The 14,278-nt window shown below is 37.1% G+C and overlaps 1 protein-coding gene across 2 annotated transcripts in view; it reads left to right on the top strand.

Annotated features, from left to right (window-relative positions):
• Positions 1–14,278, top strand: part of OFD1 (OFD1 centriole and centriolar satellite protein) — a 29,446-nt gene that overhangs the window by 5,124 nt on the left and 10,044 nt on the right. For both annotated transcript variants that reach the window (XM_058822812.1, XM_058822818.1), the window contains exons 7-16: positions 1,737–1,910; positions 3,844–3,950; positions 4,838–4,957; positions 7,274–7,347; positions 7,994–8,085; positions 8,231–8,420; positions 9,072–9,202; positions 9,567–9,678; positions 11,109–11,765; positions 13,978–14,113. In XM_058822812.1, coding sequence (XP_058678795.1) covers positions 1,737–1,910; positions 3,844–3,950; positions 4,838–4,957; positions 7,274–7,347; positions 7,994–8,085; positions 8,231–8,420; positions 9,072–9,202; positions 9,567–9,678; positions 11,109–11,765; positions 13,978–14,113 — 1,793 coding nt within the window. The remainder of the gene's footprint in view (positions 1–1,736; positions 1,911–3,843; positions 3,951–4,837; positions 4,958–7,273; positions 7,348–7,993; positions 8,086–8,230; positions 8,421–9,071; positions 9,203–9,566; positions 9,679–11,108; positions 11,766–13,977; positions 14,114–14,278) is intronic.

Raw genomic sequence — 14,278 nt, forward strand, 5'->3', positions numbered from 1 at the left:
CTATTGATTATTTAGTTTTATGGAGAAATGTTTATACCACAATTTTCATTTTCCTTCTCAGTTAATATTTTGATGCTTGAGTTTCTGTATGGTGCATAGCAACTGAGAGGTGTGAATTGCTGTTGTGTAGCTTGACAGATAATTAATTTTTAATACTGATGAGAATTTGCATTCTATTTCAAAACATTGCACAGAAACACTAAAGTCGTGACAGTATTATGAATAATTTCTAACTTTTTTTCTTCCTGTAACTGAAGACAGCTCTTTTAGAGAATTTTCCGTCATTTTGGAAATAAGATTAAAGTTTTGTCACATAATCCTTTGATAATCCTTGTCTGAAAAATGGAGCAGGGGGAATATACTGTATTTTATTATTTATTTAAATACATTTATTTAAATAATCTTTTTCTGTTTCCATAAATTTCAGTCAAGATCATCTGTTTATTTAGGTAGAAAAAAAGTAAGTCAACTGTATTTCATTTCAATATATTTTTCATTAATTTCTGTCACAATCACTGAGATGTGAAGATGATAATCTGATAATGAGAATTCTTCCACACAGTTTTAGAGGCACTCAGTGTAGTCGTCATTTATTTAGCCAGACAAGTAGAAAGATGGAGAGTTAAACCTCCATTTACCATCATTCTTCATTTAGTCTTTATTCCCCAACTGCCTCTGTCTTTTGTAGTATGTAAAACATGTTAATTGGTGTGTTAAGTTTGTATCAGTTTATGCAAACCAGTTGTAACAAAGGAGATGGGAATCTCTTCTACATTCAATGAACTTTACATTAATTCATTGGCAACATGATGTGAATTACTGTAAGACATTTCTAATCAAATTTCTATATATACAAGTGATGCTATATTGTCTCACTATTTCTTTAATTTTTCACAAAATTTATGCCCACAGACCCGAGTTGCTTGATCAGACATTTGTACTGTGCCTTTTCCACTCTTTAATCCTTTCTCACAATTTTTCTGTCATTCTCTTTTGATTTTTTTGCTCAGTTTTTCCTCACATTTTTTGTCTTGTATGCTTGCTTTCAATTTTTTTTCCAAATTTTTCTTGTAATTCTTTATAATCCCATTTGTTCTCCCATATATTGTCCTTCACACTCTGTATGGTCATGTTCCCAATGATTGTTCTGTGAAGTTGCAAGATTTGTACTCTCCTGTTTGTGGGTGTTTACCTTTTTTCAATTGTGCTTAGAAGTCAGTGAATTGGGACTTGTCTTTTTGTAATCCTCTTTAGATGAAGTTACATGTTCTGCATTTTTTTGCATTTCTGGCGCTTCTTTTGTGTCCAGGTGAATTACTGTGGCTTCTGAGCAATTCAGGGTGTGGGTCTGTTTCTGCCATTTCTTGAATCACTAGTCAGAAGTGGTTCTTTAGCAAAGGGACAAGAATAAAGACAGCATCAGAAGAGGAGTAAAAGACTGTGGCCATTCCTTAATTCCAAGCAGAGTATCACTCCTGCAGTGCTTTTTTCTTCATGGGCTTCTGTTGTGCTCTTGTCTAAAGCTGATAGTTTTGTGTCAGATCTGCTTTGGGATAAACACATGAAAACCATGTGAGATGTGCAGATAGTATGTGCTGCTAAGATTTTTCTATCATGGTAATTATTTATTATCAATTTATCGTTTCCTAACATGAATTTCAGGGTGAAATTTGGAATTGTCTTTTTTGATTTGAAGATGGCCCTATTTAACCCTCTCTTCCTCCTTTATGTAAAAGCTTCAACATTTTAAAGAAGTTGAAATAGCAAAGATTAAAATGGAGGAGAAAGTGCAGACCCAGAAAGAAATCTCTGAGCTGCGCCATGAGTTAGAGAGGACGCATCAAGCAAAGACTGAAGCCTTGATTTCTCGTGAAAAGAATGCTATTGAGAGGCTTCAAAAGCAACAAGAGGTAAAGTTCCAAATATTTTTTTCCTAATCTATTGCAAACTGATTCAGTGAGTTGGTTAGACTGTTCTTTTATCTTTGGGAGATTTACCTTCAGATCTTACTTGGCTGATTAGGGAAAACTTAGAATTCACATTTGTTCTTATAAATAGGGGAATGCATTTAGCAACTGCAAGAATGAGTATGGTTAAACATCTAAGTAGAGGTGGCTGGAAAAGGAACAGTTCTGCAAGCTGGGATCTAAATGTAATAAATAGTTTTAATTCTGTTTCAATAATTTTTCTGAATTCAGATCACTGGGGTTTTTTTTCACAGAAAGTTGAACATAGCTTTTAGTTACACTCTTAAGTTCTTTTAGCTGCTCAGACGCCTCTAACCTAAATGGAATAAATAGCTCATATGGTACAGATATGATGTTTCTGTTTGGTTTTATATATTGAATGTTATGAATAGCCACCATCTTTACTGTAAGCTAGCATCTCATTTCATTGTTTTGAACACTTTTGTGTTGATGAGTTACTCCTCTGGGCTGTTAACTCTTGGTGTTTTGCCAGGGTAGTAACTGTTACTACAGCACACAATAATTTGTGTGTAGTTCTCAACTGCTTATCCCAGTCTCAGGCTGTTACTTCTCAGTTTTTGAAAGAATAGTTTGTTTGCTCTTCTGTTGCCTGTTTGCCTTGCCACCTCCCTGCTATCTGCAGTAGACCTTCATATCCAAATAATATTTATCCACAAATGCTAACTGTATTTTTGCTTTGGTGTGGTGGCATTATGGTTTTGTTTGTCTCTTTTTTTCCCCTGAGAACATGGGGTATTGGTTAACAAAGCAGTTGTGCAGGTCTCTATATAAATTACTATAATATTAAATATTTTATCACCATGCCATGAATTTATTTCATGGTTATGTATTTGAAGCTGACAAGAAAACATCTATGTTATGCAATCAGTCTTCTTCTGTGGGCATGAAATTAATTCAGTAATTAAAAAACCCCTACTAATGACTAGATCAATGTATCTGTCAAGTATTTTGTATAAATATTTGATTTCTTTTGTCAGCCTCTGCACTCACTGAGAGCTTTGTTTCAATTCCCTGGGGATTCTTTTAACAGAGTTCAGGTATATTTACATTCAGGATGTCAGGTCATTTAACCCTTCACTATAATGACTTTAGGTCTAGGAAATGTGGCTTGAAAAACTGGTTTACTTTTTGTACCAGGAGCTGCAGCTAAATCTGTCAGCACTGTTCAAATGCACATGGCTTTCAAAGTTGATATAAGGGTCCATATGACAAAAGCACAGTTTTCTTCTTAGACTTTTTTTTGGGGTTTTTTGAGAGAAGTAATGTCTTTTCTGCTTAAGGGCAAAAAACCCCATTGTTACTAATAGGGAGATATGTGGGTTTTGGTGTTAATATGTTCAGCACTTGGAGAATCCCTTTTACAATTTTTTATGAATCCTGTAAATTAAACTGCAAAAATTGAAAGGCTGTTGGTTTACTCAGTTTTGCTCTTAAGTCATGTTTTATCAGTGGGTTTTGGTATTTGTTTCTTCAACTACAGCTTTGTGAAGAACATACAAAACTTGTTTATTAAAAAAAAAGTCAAGTGTTTGAACATGTTTATCCTGCAATTAAAAAAAAAAATTACTTTTACCTAAGTTTTAATCAATGCTATTTCTTAAAGGAAGACTGTTTATGGGTAGTCAGAAGTGACTCCATCTAAAACATTTTTACTCTGAGTGAAAGTAGAAAGGGAATTTAAAAAAGATATTTCAGATTTATTCCAGATGTTATTTCATGTAATGACTATATAAATAGTATGTATGGGAGTAATATCAGTCAGTCCCTGAAGAAGATCCTTTAAAGTTTGAGTGTGTTAGACAGTAAATGAAGTTTTACAGTGAAGCAAAACTAAGGATGATGTTTTGTGGTGCAGATAGAAGCAAAGGAAGTGTATGCTCAGAGACAAAGTCTATTGAAAGATATTGAAGCCATAAGGACCAGGGAGGCAGAACTGAAGCAAAGGATGGAGGCATTTGAAATGTAAGTTGCTAAAGGATATTTACAATGTGTGGATACATACAATGCTAAATGATGCTTCTGCAAAACTTGCCTTAAGATGTTTCTGCTTCTGTGATGTTGATATAGATAATATATCCCAGAATTGTACATTTTTAGCAGTATTGTATACTGTCTCTATTAGCAGGGATGCCCCATACAAAAAGATGTTTCTGGTTTTTTCTATTTTGCCTCATCCAACCAAAACAGTTCAGCATTACTTTGCAGGCAAGGAACCAGGTGTTTACTTCAAGTGCTTAAATTAAAAAAAATCAAACCCCCAAACAACACAGTATGTAACCCTAACACTCATAAGATCTACACATGAATATTTTGCTTATTAGTCCTATGTTTTGGGATTGATTTTTTTTTTTTTATTTGTCCTTAGCAAGATCTGTTTTCTTTAGTTAAATAAAAAAGAAGTAACTAATCAATTTTTGGCCAAACCTTCAATGCTACTTAATGTTGTTACTTTATCATCTGGTTTTCATAGTGAAAAGAGTATCCTGCTAACAAAAACTTGGGGTTTTTTATCCACCCAGCAGAGGGTGCTGATAGAATAGCATGCTCAGCTATTCAGCTCTTTCCTCTGAAGTGTGTTTGCTGTGGGAAACTTAGCCAGGGTTAACCCGGGATAGCTGCATAATTGATTGCTACTGAATTTTAAATAGGGCAATTTAGTTTTGTAACATCACCATGTTCTTAATGAACTGCAGTGGCAGTCTGATGGTGATTTCAAATTGCAACAGTATTCCAAACAAGCATGTTGCCCTTTGATGTCTATAACTGTTACTTTGAAAAAGAAACGGAATCCCAGACTAAAGCTTTGACTTTATAACTGGTCATTGTCTGTATATTTCTGGATATTTCAGCACCCAGAAAGTTCAGGAGGAGAAAAATAAAGCTATAGAAGATGCACTTCGGCGTCGTGAGGTTGCTGTGAAGAACATAGAGGAGACATATGACCAAAAGCTGAAGACAGAGCTCTTAAAGTAATTTTTTTTGTCTCTAGTAGGACACATAATATTTCTTATGAAAACAGAGTCATAAATTCTATAGGATGTATTTAGAAAAGCATAGCAAAGCAAGGACTTTGAAAATGTGCACTTATGTTTTTGTTTTAGTGAGATTGAATCTTTTGCATTACTGCTTAGCTATTTGCTAGTAAGTTTACTATAGAAAAGAATTCTCTTTTGGTTATTGATTATATTGTTGCTGTAGTTTAAATTCTGTGTCAGTATCTGGAAAAGAGATCTGACATTAGCTTGTATATTTAGACAAGAGGATCTGAAGCAGTTACTTCCTTTCACCACAGTTAAAAGAAGTGAGCTTTTTATGATTGCAGAAGAGGCATGAAAGGGAAATCAGCATTAAAGAGATGTTACAAGAAAAGGGGTGAGAGGCATACTAGTCCATTGTACAGACAGACTGGCTCTTACCTTTGCCCCTACCCAGTTCTGAAGAGGGATTCTGTGATAGAGATCTCTCTCTTACTGGTTACCTTCTGTCTGAACCTGGTCTTAAGGAATTGGCAGTCATCGGTGGCTTCTTGTGGGGTGTTGCAGTGGGTATATCCTAACTTTGCTATAGCACTTCCTTGTGGTACCTTGGTCACTTGAAGGGTTCCTCAATATTTCAATGCAGACAAGAGCTCTTGGATGTTGTGAACCTGTCTCAGGCTGTTAAAGCAAGCAACTGATGAATCATTACTTTTATTGCAAGCCAGTATTATCTGTGTTTTAAGGTCTTTAAATTAAAGAGCAAAGATGTTGATAGTAGGTTTCGGTAAAAATAATCCCTTGGCATTTGATGATTTTGTTAGAAACCAGTGAAATGCAACTAATTGACTCACCTTACAGCTAGTTACAAATAGTGGTTGCAAAGTCCTTTCAGTACATGAGGAGAAGCATAGCATTTTAAGGATAAACTGCTGCTTTGCTTATTTTATCTACATACAAAATATTTTAAGGCATGCTGCAGGTGCCTAGAAATACAAAATCCATGTCCTTTTGACCCAAATCATTGATGAAAAGTATTAAAGACTACTGTTTCTTATACAGAAGTAGTGATGCTTGCTAGCAAATCAATCTTTTCATTTTTGCAGTAAACATTAAATGTCATATTTGGGAGAAGGATCTGAGTGGTCTGGACCACTTTGCAGAAATGTAGGAGGATGGATTTGTCTATATCTGAAACCATTTATAATTATGTCCTGGTCATGTAGAATGCTGAGCTTTCTTAGCTCCTCTAAATTCCAGTTCAGTGGAATGGCACTGTTAGAGAACTAGTGGGCTATGAATGGTGGTGTACCTGGGCAGTGCTCAGAGTCTGGCTGGTGACTGGTGGTGTGCACAGAATCCCTGGGGCCAGTTCTGGGGCCCTTACTGTCCAACACTTTCATCTGCATATGGGCACAGGGCATCCTCAGCTTTGAACATGACCCTTAATTAAGAGGAATCATTTCTACAATGAGTGACAGAGTTTCAGTTCAGGCAGATTTTGACAAAGTTGGGAATTGTGCCAGTGCAAATCTTAGGAATTTTAACAAAGAAAATTGCAAAGCTCAGTGCTTGGGGCAGAATAGCCCTGTGAGGTTGTATAAATGGAGAGAATAGTTGACTGAGGAGCTGCATTTCTGAAGAGGAGGTGGATGAGTTACAGTGAATGCCAGGTTGACTATGAGCCAGCAGCATGCTCTGACAAATAAGGCAAAACAGTATGATGGGTAAGATTAGAAGCAGCATGGCCAGCAGACTGAGGGAACTTATTGTCCCTTGAAAGGTACTGGGGAAACCATGCTGGGAATGCCATGCCCAGGTTTGGGCTCCCCAGTTCTAAAAGGTCTTGAAGAAACTGGAAAATTTGGTAAAGTCTGCCAGGATAGTCCATTTGAGTTGGACTCCCAAATGTGACCTCTGAGTTCATGTGGAAGGGGCTGGAAGTTGTGGCTTGGGAGACTTAGCTTGGACATAAGGAGAAAATCTATAAGGAGAGTAATGCAGCACTGCTACAGATCATCCAGGGAGATGGTGGATATATGCCCTTTAAGGTTTTCAAGACTTGGCCAGAAAGAGCCACATCTGCCCTGCTGTACAGGTGGCAGTAGTCTGGCTTTTTGAGGAGGTGGTGGAATGAGATGATTGGCAGGGCCCTTTACAACCCTTTTGGTGGCTCTGTGATAGTTAATTTTGTTAATAAATAATTGTGGGATTATAGTTTAATTTGGCGAAGAATGGAGTTAACACAAAATGCCCGTGCCATGTGTGCACACATATCCTTTGGGAGTATATAATCTTTTTTGTTTCTAGATACCAGCTTGAATTAAAAGAAGAACACATAGCCAGAACCAATAAAGTTACTGAAGATGAGAAAAGAAATAAAGGTAACCTGTCTGAGATTGATAAAGTACCTGTTTATCTCTAGAGCTGTCATATACCAAACCACTACTGTTCCTGAGCAGTCCTGATGTTCAGGAACATCAGTATAAGGGACAGAAGAGCCATCAGAACAGGTGACATTCAGCAACAGTGGCATTTCAGCAACTTGTTGCTGTTCAGAATGCAGTGGGAATCATAAACTGCTGCTTTGCACCGAGGCTGCAAAGCATTCCTGGTTTTTCAGTGTCCCATTTCCTTTGGAAGTCCTACTGGCTCATTCAGGCTTTAACTGGATGCTGGCACAGTTGCCAGTTTCTACATTTATTGTGCACAAAATGTTTAATTGGAGCTTGTGGAAGAGAGCAGAACAGATAACAGGGTTAGACTTTAAAGTTAGGGATGTGTAAGAAATGATGTATCACAGGCATATGAATTTGATTTACTTAATTCTTAATGTGTTTATGCATGTGTATACATTTGTATATACATCATGATTTAGTTAATTTTGAAGGCATGTATATGACAGTCTTTTTTATGTCTTAAATTAAATTGAATTTTGGGCTTAGCAGCTTAAAACTGTTTTCTGCTGATACAGTTTTTTGCTGTAATACTCTACTAATTTTAATTCAGCATTTGTAATCCTCCCTGCAGAGAAAGCTATGCTTTTGCAAGAAGAAGCCATTGCTGTTAATTCAAAAAAGGAGGAACTCAAGCAAGCTGTATCACGTGCCAAAGAGCTTGAGGTAATTGTAAATATGAATTTAAAGAATCCTGTATTCTAATTGGTGCAGTTCAGGTATGTTACAAATAAAAAAAAAAAAGTTAAATTAAAATAATTGTTGAGTAGTACAGCAGTTCATAAGCTTCTAAACTGTTCTTTGTCTGCAGCTGGACTTGGAGTCAGTGAAGGCCCAGGTTCTGTTGGTAAATAAACAGAATAATTTGTTGACAGAAAAACTGAAAGAGGTATCAGACTACCCTCTGCTAAAGGAGGAAAAAGTGGAGCTCCAAGTGCAGAATAAACTACTTAGGCAACAGTTGGATGAGACTCGGAGTGAAAACCAGCATCTTCGAGACAGTCAGTGTGAATTATTTAGTTATTTTCTTGTTTATGTTTCTCTACAAGTATTTGTTTAGAAGTAAATTTTCATTAAAATGCTTTCTTTGTATTATGTTTGCTAGTAGTCAGCATGAAGCCCATGCTAGTGGCTGAGCAGTCCTTGGCACAAGTTTATTTTCTTTTTTGTGTCTGTATGGGGGAAATCCTGAATTAAGTGGTAGCTGTAATTTGGAAGGATATCCCTTTGACCCTCTGAAAAAAGCAGTGCAATATTTCTAACCATTGCATGAGTATGGTTAATCATGGTAAAAGAACATGGCATTGTTATTGAAGTGCTTGCCTGACTACAGTAGTAAATAAACTATTTTTAATGTGCATTTCAGAGTACAGGAGAGTAGAGATGTGTGTGCAGTTATGTAAGATAAGATAAGGATATGTATTTTTCTTCCAGTGTAGGATAGTCTGGGTCTAGTTCTTAAAGGACTACACCAATGAAGATTTTGGTCCTTTGTAAAAGGAAGAAGAAAAATATCTCCAAGTACTTATTCAGACAAAGCCTTGTTATGTTCCTAAAATCAAATCAGCTTTACATGTTCATGGGGTATCATGTAGCAAAGTGCACACTTGTTACTCTTTGTCTCAGTGTCTGGTGTTTCCCTTTTGGGGTAGAGCTATCCCAGCCCTCAGCAGAGTACCTGGCCTGCCAAGTGGAGCTGAGGAGAGTGGAGCATTCTACAAAATTGATGCTGGATGAATATGAAAGTCATAAGCATATGTTGGAAAAACAGCTACAAAGTGAGGTAAATTATTCTTTCAAAATGATTTGAATCTTTTCTTCTTCCTGTCGTCTCTTTCACAATTACCCATCTGCCTGTGCAGGCCATTTGGCATGCAGTTACAAGGGTTGTTTGTACAGTGCTTATTTTTATATATACAACTAACTCTAAAGAAAACAAAATATCACCACACCAAAAATAAAGCCAACCCAACATTACCAAGTCTTACCAAGTCACCAAATTGTCAGTGCTGACTTTCAGTAGGATACTAGGTATATATGATCTGACTGGACCTGAAAAACATTTAGAAACCAAGTATTCAGCTAGTTGAGATTATTCTTGTTGTTTGAATTATGATGGTTTTTGTTTTTCTCTTGATTTCCTATAGATTGAGCGTTGTGCCCAGTTAAAGGCCCAGCTGTTAGACTCTGAAGCTACTGTCAGGAAGTTAAATATGCAGGTTGAAGAGCTGAAACTGCAAGTGAAGCAAACACAGGCAGGTTTGTATCTTACATCAGAGCAGTCCTTTATGAAGGACAAATGAAAGAAGTTCCAGAAGCTTAAAAAGACTGCAGTTGTGTAGAGCCAGCACATCACCAGGGAGTAAGTTTTAAAGTTTAAAATCAAAATCTATTTAAAGCCCAGTTTAATAAAGAAGACTCATTTTAACCTTCTTTCAGAAAACAAACCTAGCAGAAGAAGAAAAATACTCCCTGAGCATTTGCATATTTTTATTGTCTGTTTTTCCTCAGTATAAGGCCATTAATGTTTGCTGGTAACATAAACAACATTTTCCGGCAGGCAATTTGTGTTTTAATGTTTTGATTCTTGAATGTTCATAATAAAAATAATCAGTTTGAAATTTTGTTTTGTACCTCAGAAATTTAGGTCTAACTCTTAAACAGTTTTAGTCAAGTCTAATAACTTTTGCCTAACTAATGCTTAACTTATCTAAGAGCATTAGAAACACGGGCACTTACATAAAGCAATTCAGTCTGCTGAAGAAATGTTCTTTTAAAGATGCCTGTCTGTCAGTTTGTTAATATCAAGTACTATCAATAAAAGGGTTAGTATGTGTATTTAATGTAAAAATATGTAATTCAATTCTGCAATGATTATGCATTACATACATGTCTCATAGCTCAGTATATGCAATATTTTGCATTTCATATATTCACTAGACTTACATGTACATTTATGGTATACTTATCGGTACCATTTGGAATTTGTTTTATGAAAATAGCAAATACATAGTTTAATTAAATGACTGAAAGTACTGTAGGAACATTCATTTTACATCACAGTTAATGAAGTCATTGAAGAACCATTTGTGTAGAATAAAAACAAGGCTGTAAATTTGCTGAAAGATACAGCAGATTGGTTTTTTGGACTTGTTGAAGCATGGAAGTGTATGGAAGCTGACTGCCCCAAAACACTCAATTTAATTGACAATTTTAGAGTACTTTTAATGAAAAAAACAAAACATTTTCTATGTCCTGTGTTGTTTTTCTCCAAAATTACTTTTTTATTTAAATAAAGGGAAAATGGTAAGACTTGTTGCATGCCCTGTGTTCCTTAGACTTTACCAGCATGATAAGATCTAACGTGTCAAAAGTGGTAATGTTTTCATGTTTGTTTATTTACTTAAACATAACTATGTACTCTACAATGTTATTTTTTAAATTAATGGTGGTTTTACGTGGAAGAATTATATATTTTAAGAATAGCAGTAATTTGCAGCTTTGAAGCTGCATTAAAAATACATTAAATCAATTTCAATTAAACCATTAAATTCTCAAAATGTAAGCCAATTGCGTGGTAGAATAATTTTGATCAAATTGGAATTTAAATGCCATGTTTTACTATTTTTGTTTTGCTGTGGGTCTCCCTCCCTGCTTTAGTGTCACTTATTGCTCTTGCTGCCGTTTAGCTCTGGAGAATGAGGTGTATCGGAACCCAAAGCCGTCGCTCGTCGACCGCTCCGTCCTCGACTTCCTGGGAGACAGGACGGGGGACAAGCTGGTGCCCCACGACATTTACGTGGATGGTGCATTCCCAAGGAAACCACTCCTGCCCAATGTGGGGATGGCCAGCACTGTGCCAGGGCCTGGCTGTCACCTGCAGCTGCCCAGGCCTGATGTGGGGACGGCCAGCGCCGTGCCAGGGCCGCGCGGCGCCTCCCCGGACTCTGACCTGGAGTGCATCGCGCAGGCCCGCGCCAGGGTGAAGGAGCTGGAGAAGGAGGCCGAGTTCTTGGAGGAAGCCTACAGGAGTTACCAGCACAGAGTCATGCTGAGTGCAGCTGCCAGCAGAACACCAAGCAAGATGCAGCCTCCTTTAATTCTGCAGTGTCCTCTTGGTAGCAACCCTTTGACTGCCCAGCAGGAACTGCTAGAGCATAATCCCAGCTGCCCACATTCCCCCCTGGGCAGTCCCAGAGGCGAGGAGCACATCAAAAGAACTGGGCAGGTCGATATCTATGAAACTTCCTTCACGCCACCACGCAGAGGAGCATCTTCCAGGCGCCTTTCCTCCACTCCCATTTCCAAACCAAAGAAAGACCTCAGTAACAAGAAAATTCCAGATGGTAAGTCTCAATTGTTAATGGGGTGCAGTAATGGGTTTTGCTTACTGTTCCTCTTGTGCTCTGGAAACAGAAAGATTTAGCAGTGTTAGTCATGGACTCGTTATTTGCTAAGATGCAGGAGATGTGATTTTGCAGGAGACAGAACATAGCAGCTGCTTGGAGTATTGCTTCTTCCTGGAAACAAGGACTGGAGAAGCATGTTTACAGTCCCTCAACTGAAAGGGAGCTTTCAAGAGAAGACTACACCATATATATCCCTACAGGTGTAACTTCATGATATACAGAGTTTAATTCAAAACTTGCTATTAAGTAAAACTTTGAACATATTGTAGTTTCTTAACCCTCCTATATTTCTAACCTTTCATTTAACTGTTGTAGTTAAAGTGTGTGGCAGAAGATGTCTTTAGCTTCTCTTAAATCGAGCTTTCCAGTCTGAAAGGTCCAGATTTCCTTTTGTTTGTTCTTTTTGTGACATCTTTATAAAATACTTCTTAGCAATTGTAAGGAGAAACGATCTAGTTTTGAAAAAATTTCATTTGCTATTAATGTCACAGTTTCTAATAATTGCTTAGTCTTTTTTTTAAGGACAGTATTTAGAAAAGCAAGCAAAATAGAAACAAAATGTAAAAAACCAATCTGTTGTTTCAAATCTGCAGTACATCTGCTTCTTGAGTGACACAATTATTGTCACCCTGGCTCAAAGTGGATTTAATACAATTAAAAAAAGAGACAGTAACAATAAAAAGATAATGACCAACTGCTCCATGAAGGAAGGTTAAATACAAGGGCAGCTTAGTTTGAAAGAAGGGTGGCTGTGGGAAATCTGGAAAACAATGACTGATGTGAAGAAGGTGAAAAGGGATCAACTGATTACTGTTTCGAAGACCTCAGAATCCCCTGACATTGAAAGGAAATAAAATTAAACACTTTTTCATACCACGAGTAAGTTGTGTAATTCATTGCTTCTGTGAGAGCAAGCACAGATGCAGGAATACAATTTCTCTGTCAGGATGATCCAAAAAAGTATTGATTGGAGAAAGGTTGGGATGGGTGTTGCCAGCAGTAAGATACAAGTATTCTCCTTTTTCAATTTTAGTTTAGTTTTCTTTGGTAGTGGGCACTGTTAGAAACAGGTTACAAACACTAATTGATGGTGGCTGTCCCTGCATGTTTCTGGATGTAGAGTATCATACTCTTAGATGTTACTAAAAACATCTTTGAGACTTCAACTTCCAAAGCAATTTTCCATGTTGTAAGTTCTCTCTGTCAGCTTCTATATAAAATTCCCACAGACTATTTGTTTAGCACTGCACACAGGCAAAATCTTTCATAACACTAGAGTTTTGTTGAAAAATTATGAAATGTTAAAACTATAGTTGTGTGCATAACGTGAACAATCTGTCCTGTCTTAGTACTTTTCAGAAGCTAGTTACAGGACGGTAGATCTCTTTTTTTTCCCATTGGATCTGTTCTTTGCTTAATGCACAAAACTGACTGGTTCTGGAGAGGGGTAATAATTGAATAACAAAGGAGTGCATTACCTGACTCAGGAGTTACAGAAATGGAGTGGTGTGGAGTCTAGGAAACCAGGCTGAAGCTGGGTGAGAGGATATTAAGGTTACCTTCAATGCTGTTAGTGGGATTTGTCAGCTCCCACTTAGATTGCTTCCCCACTGAGATGTCACTTCTCCCTCATGAGTCTTCTGAGGAGTGCTTTTATAATGGTGTATATGCATTCTTTTCTGCTAAAGATGGATGAAGCACCAGGTGTGGTTTTGCTAGAAAACTCTTAAGTCATTCTGGAAGCTTCTGTGGAGCTTTTTGGTGCTGTTGGAAATACTAGTCTGAACAATTCAGGGTAAATTTAAAGAGGTAGAAGATCCCATGCATGTGAATCTGGATTGGTGTTTCCTTTAAGTGAGGTTAAGTGCTGCTCAGTTGTCAGCACCTGTCTCTGGAGAATGGAGAGTGAAAGGAAGTATGTTCTCCTCTAAAATACTTACAGTTGCAGATCCAACAGCTGTTCTAGTGCATAATCTGCAAGTGCAAGGATTATGCAGTTTTTTATTTTCCTTTAAACTACCTCATGCATTTGACTGTTTTCCTTCCTAGGTCTGTGCACATTGAACCAATAATGCATGTGTTGTACAACCTTGTCTGAGAAATAGTAGCACAATTAGCTAATACAAATTGTGGAATTTTTATTCTGCAGAGAGCATCAAGAGCTCATCCTTTACCTCTTCACAGCAGAGTGTTGACCAGGTTCTTTCTCCTATTTCAAAGCGATGTTTGCTTTCATCTTCTGAGTCTGTTCCTTCCTCGCCATCCAGTCATGGCCAGAAAATCAGGTAACATTGTTTACAAAGCAACATTTTAACCTGCTTTTTAAAGAAACATTTATCTAATTGCTCACAGTGGTAGCTGCTTTTACAAATCAAGCAAGACATTGATTTTATAAGTGAAAACTTTTCTAAAGATGAATAAGGATTTCCATTTTAAATATCATGCCTCAA

Source organism: Ammospiza caudacuta, chromosome 2 (assembly GCF_027887145.1).
Source record: "Ammospiza caudacuta isolate bAmmCau1 chromosome 2, bAmmCau1.pri, whole genome shotgun sequence".
In the NCBI taxonomy this organism is placed as follows: domain Eukaryota; kingdom Metazoa; phylum Chordata; class Aves; order Passeriformes; family Passerellidae; genus Ammospiza; species Ammospiza caudacuta.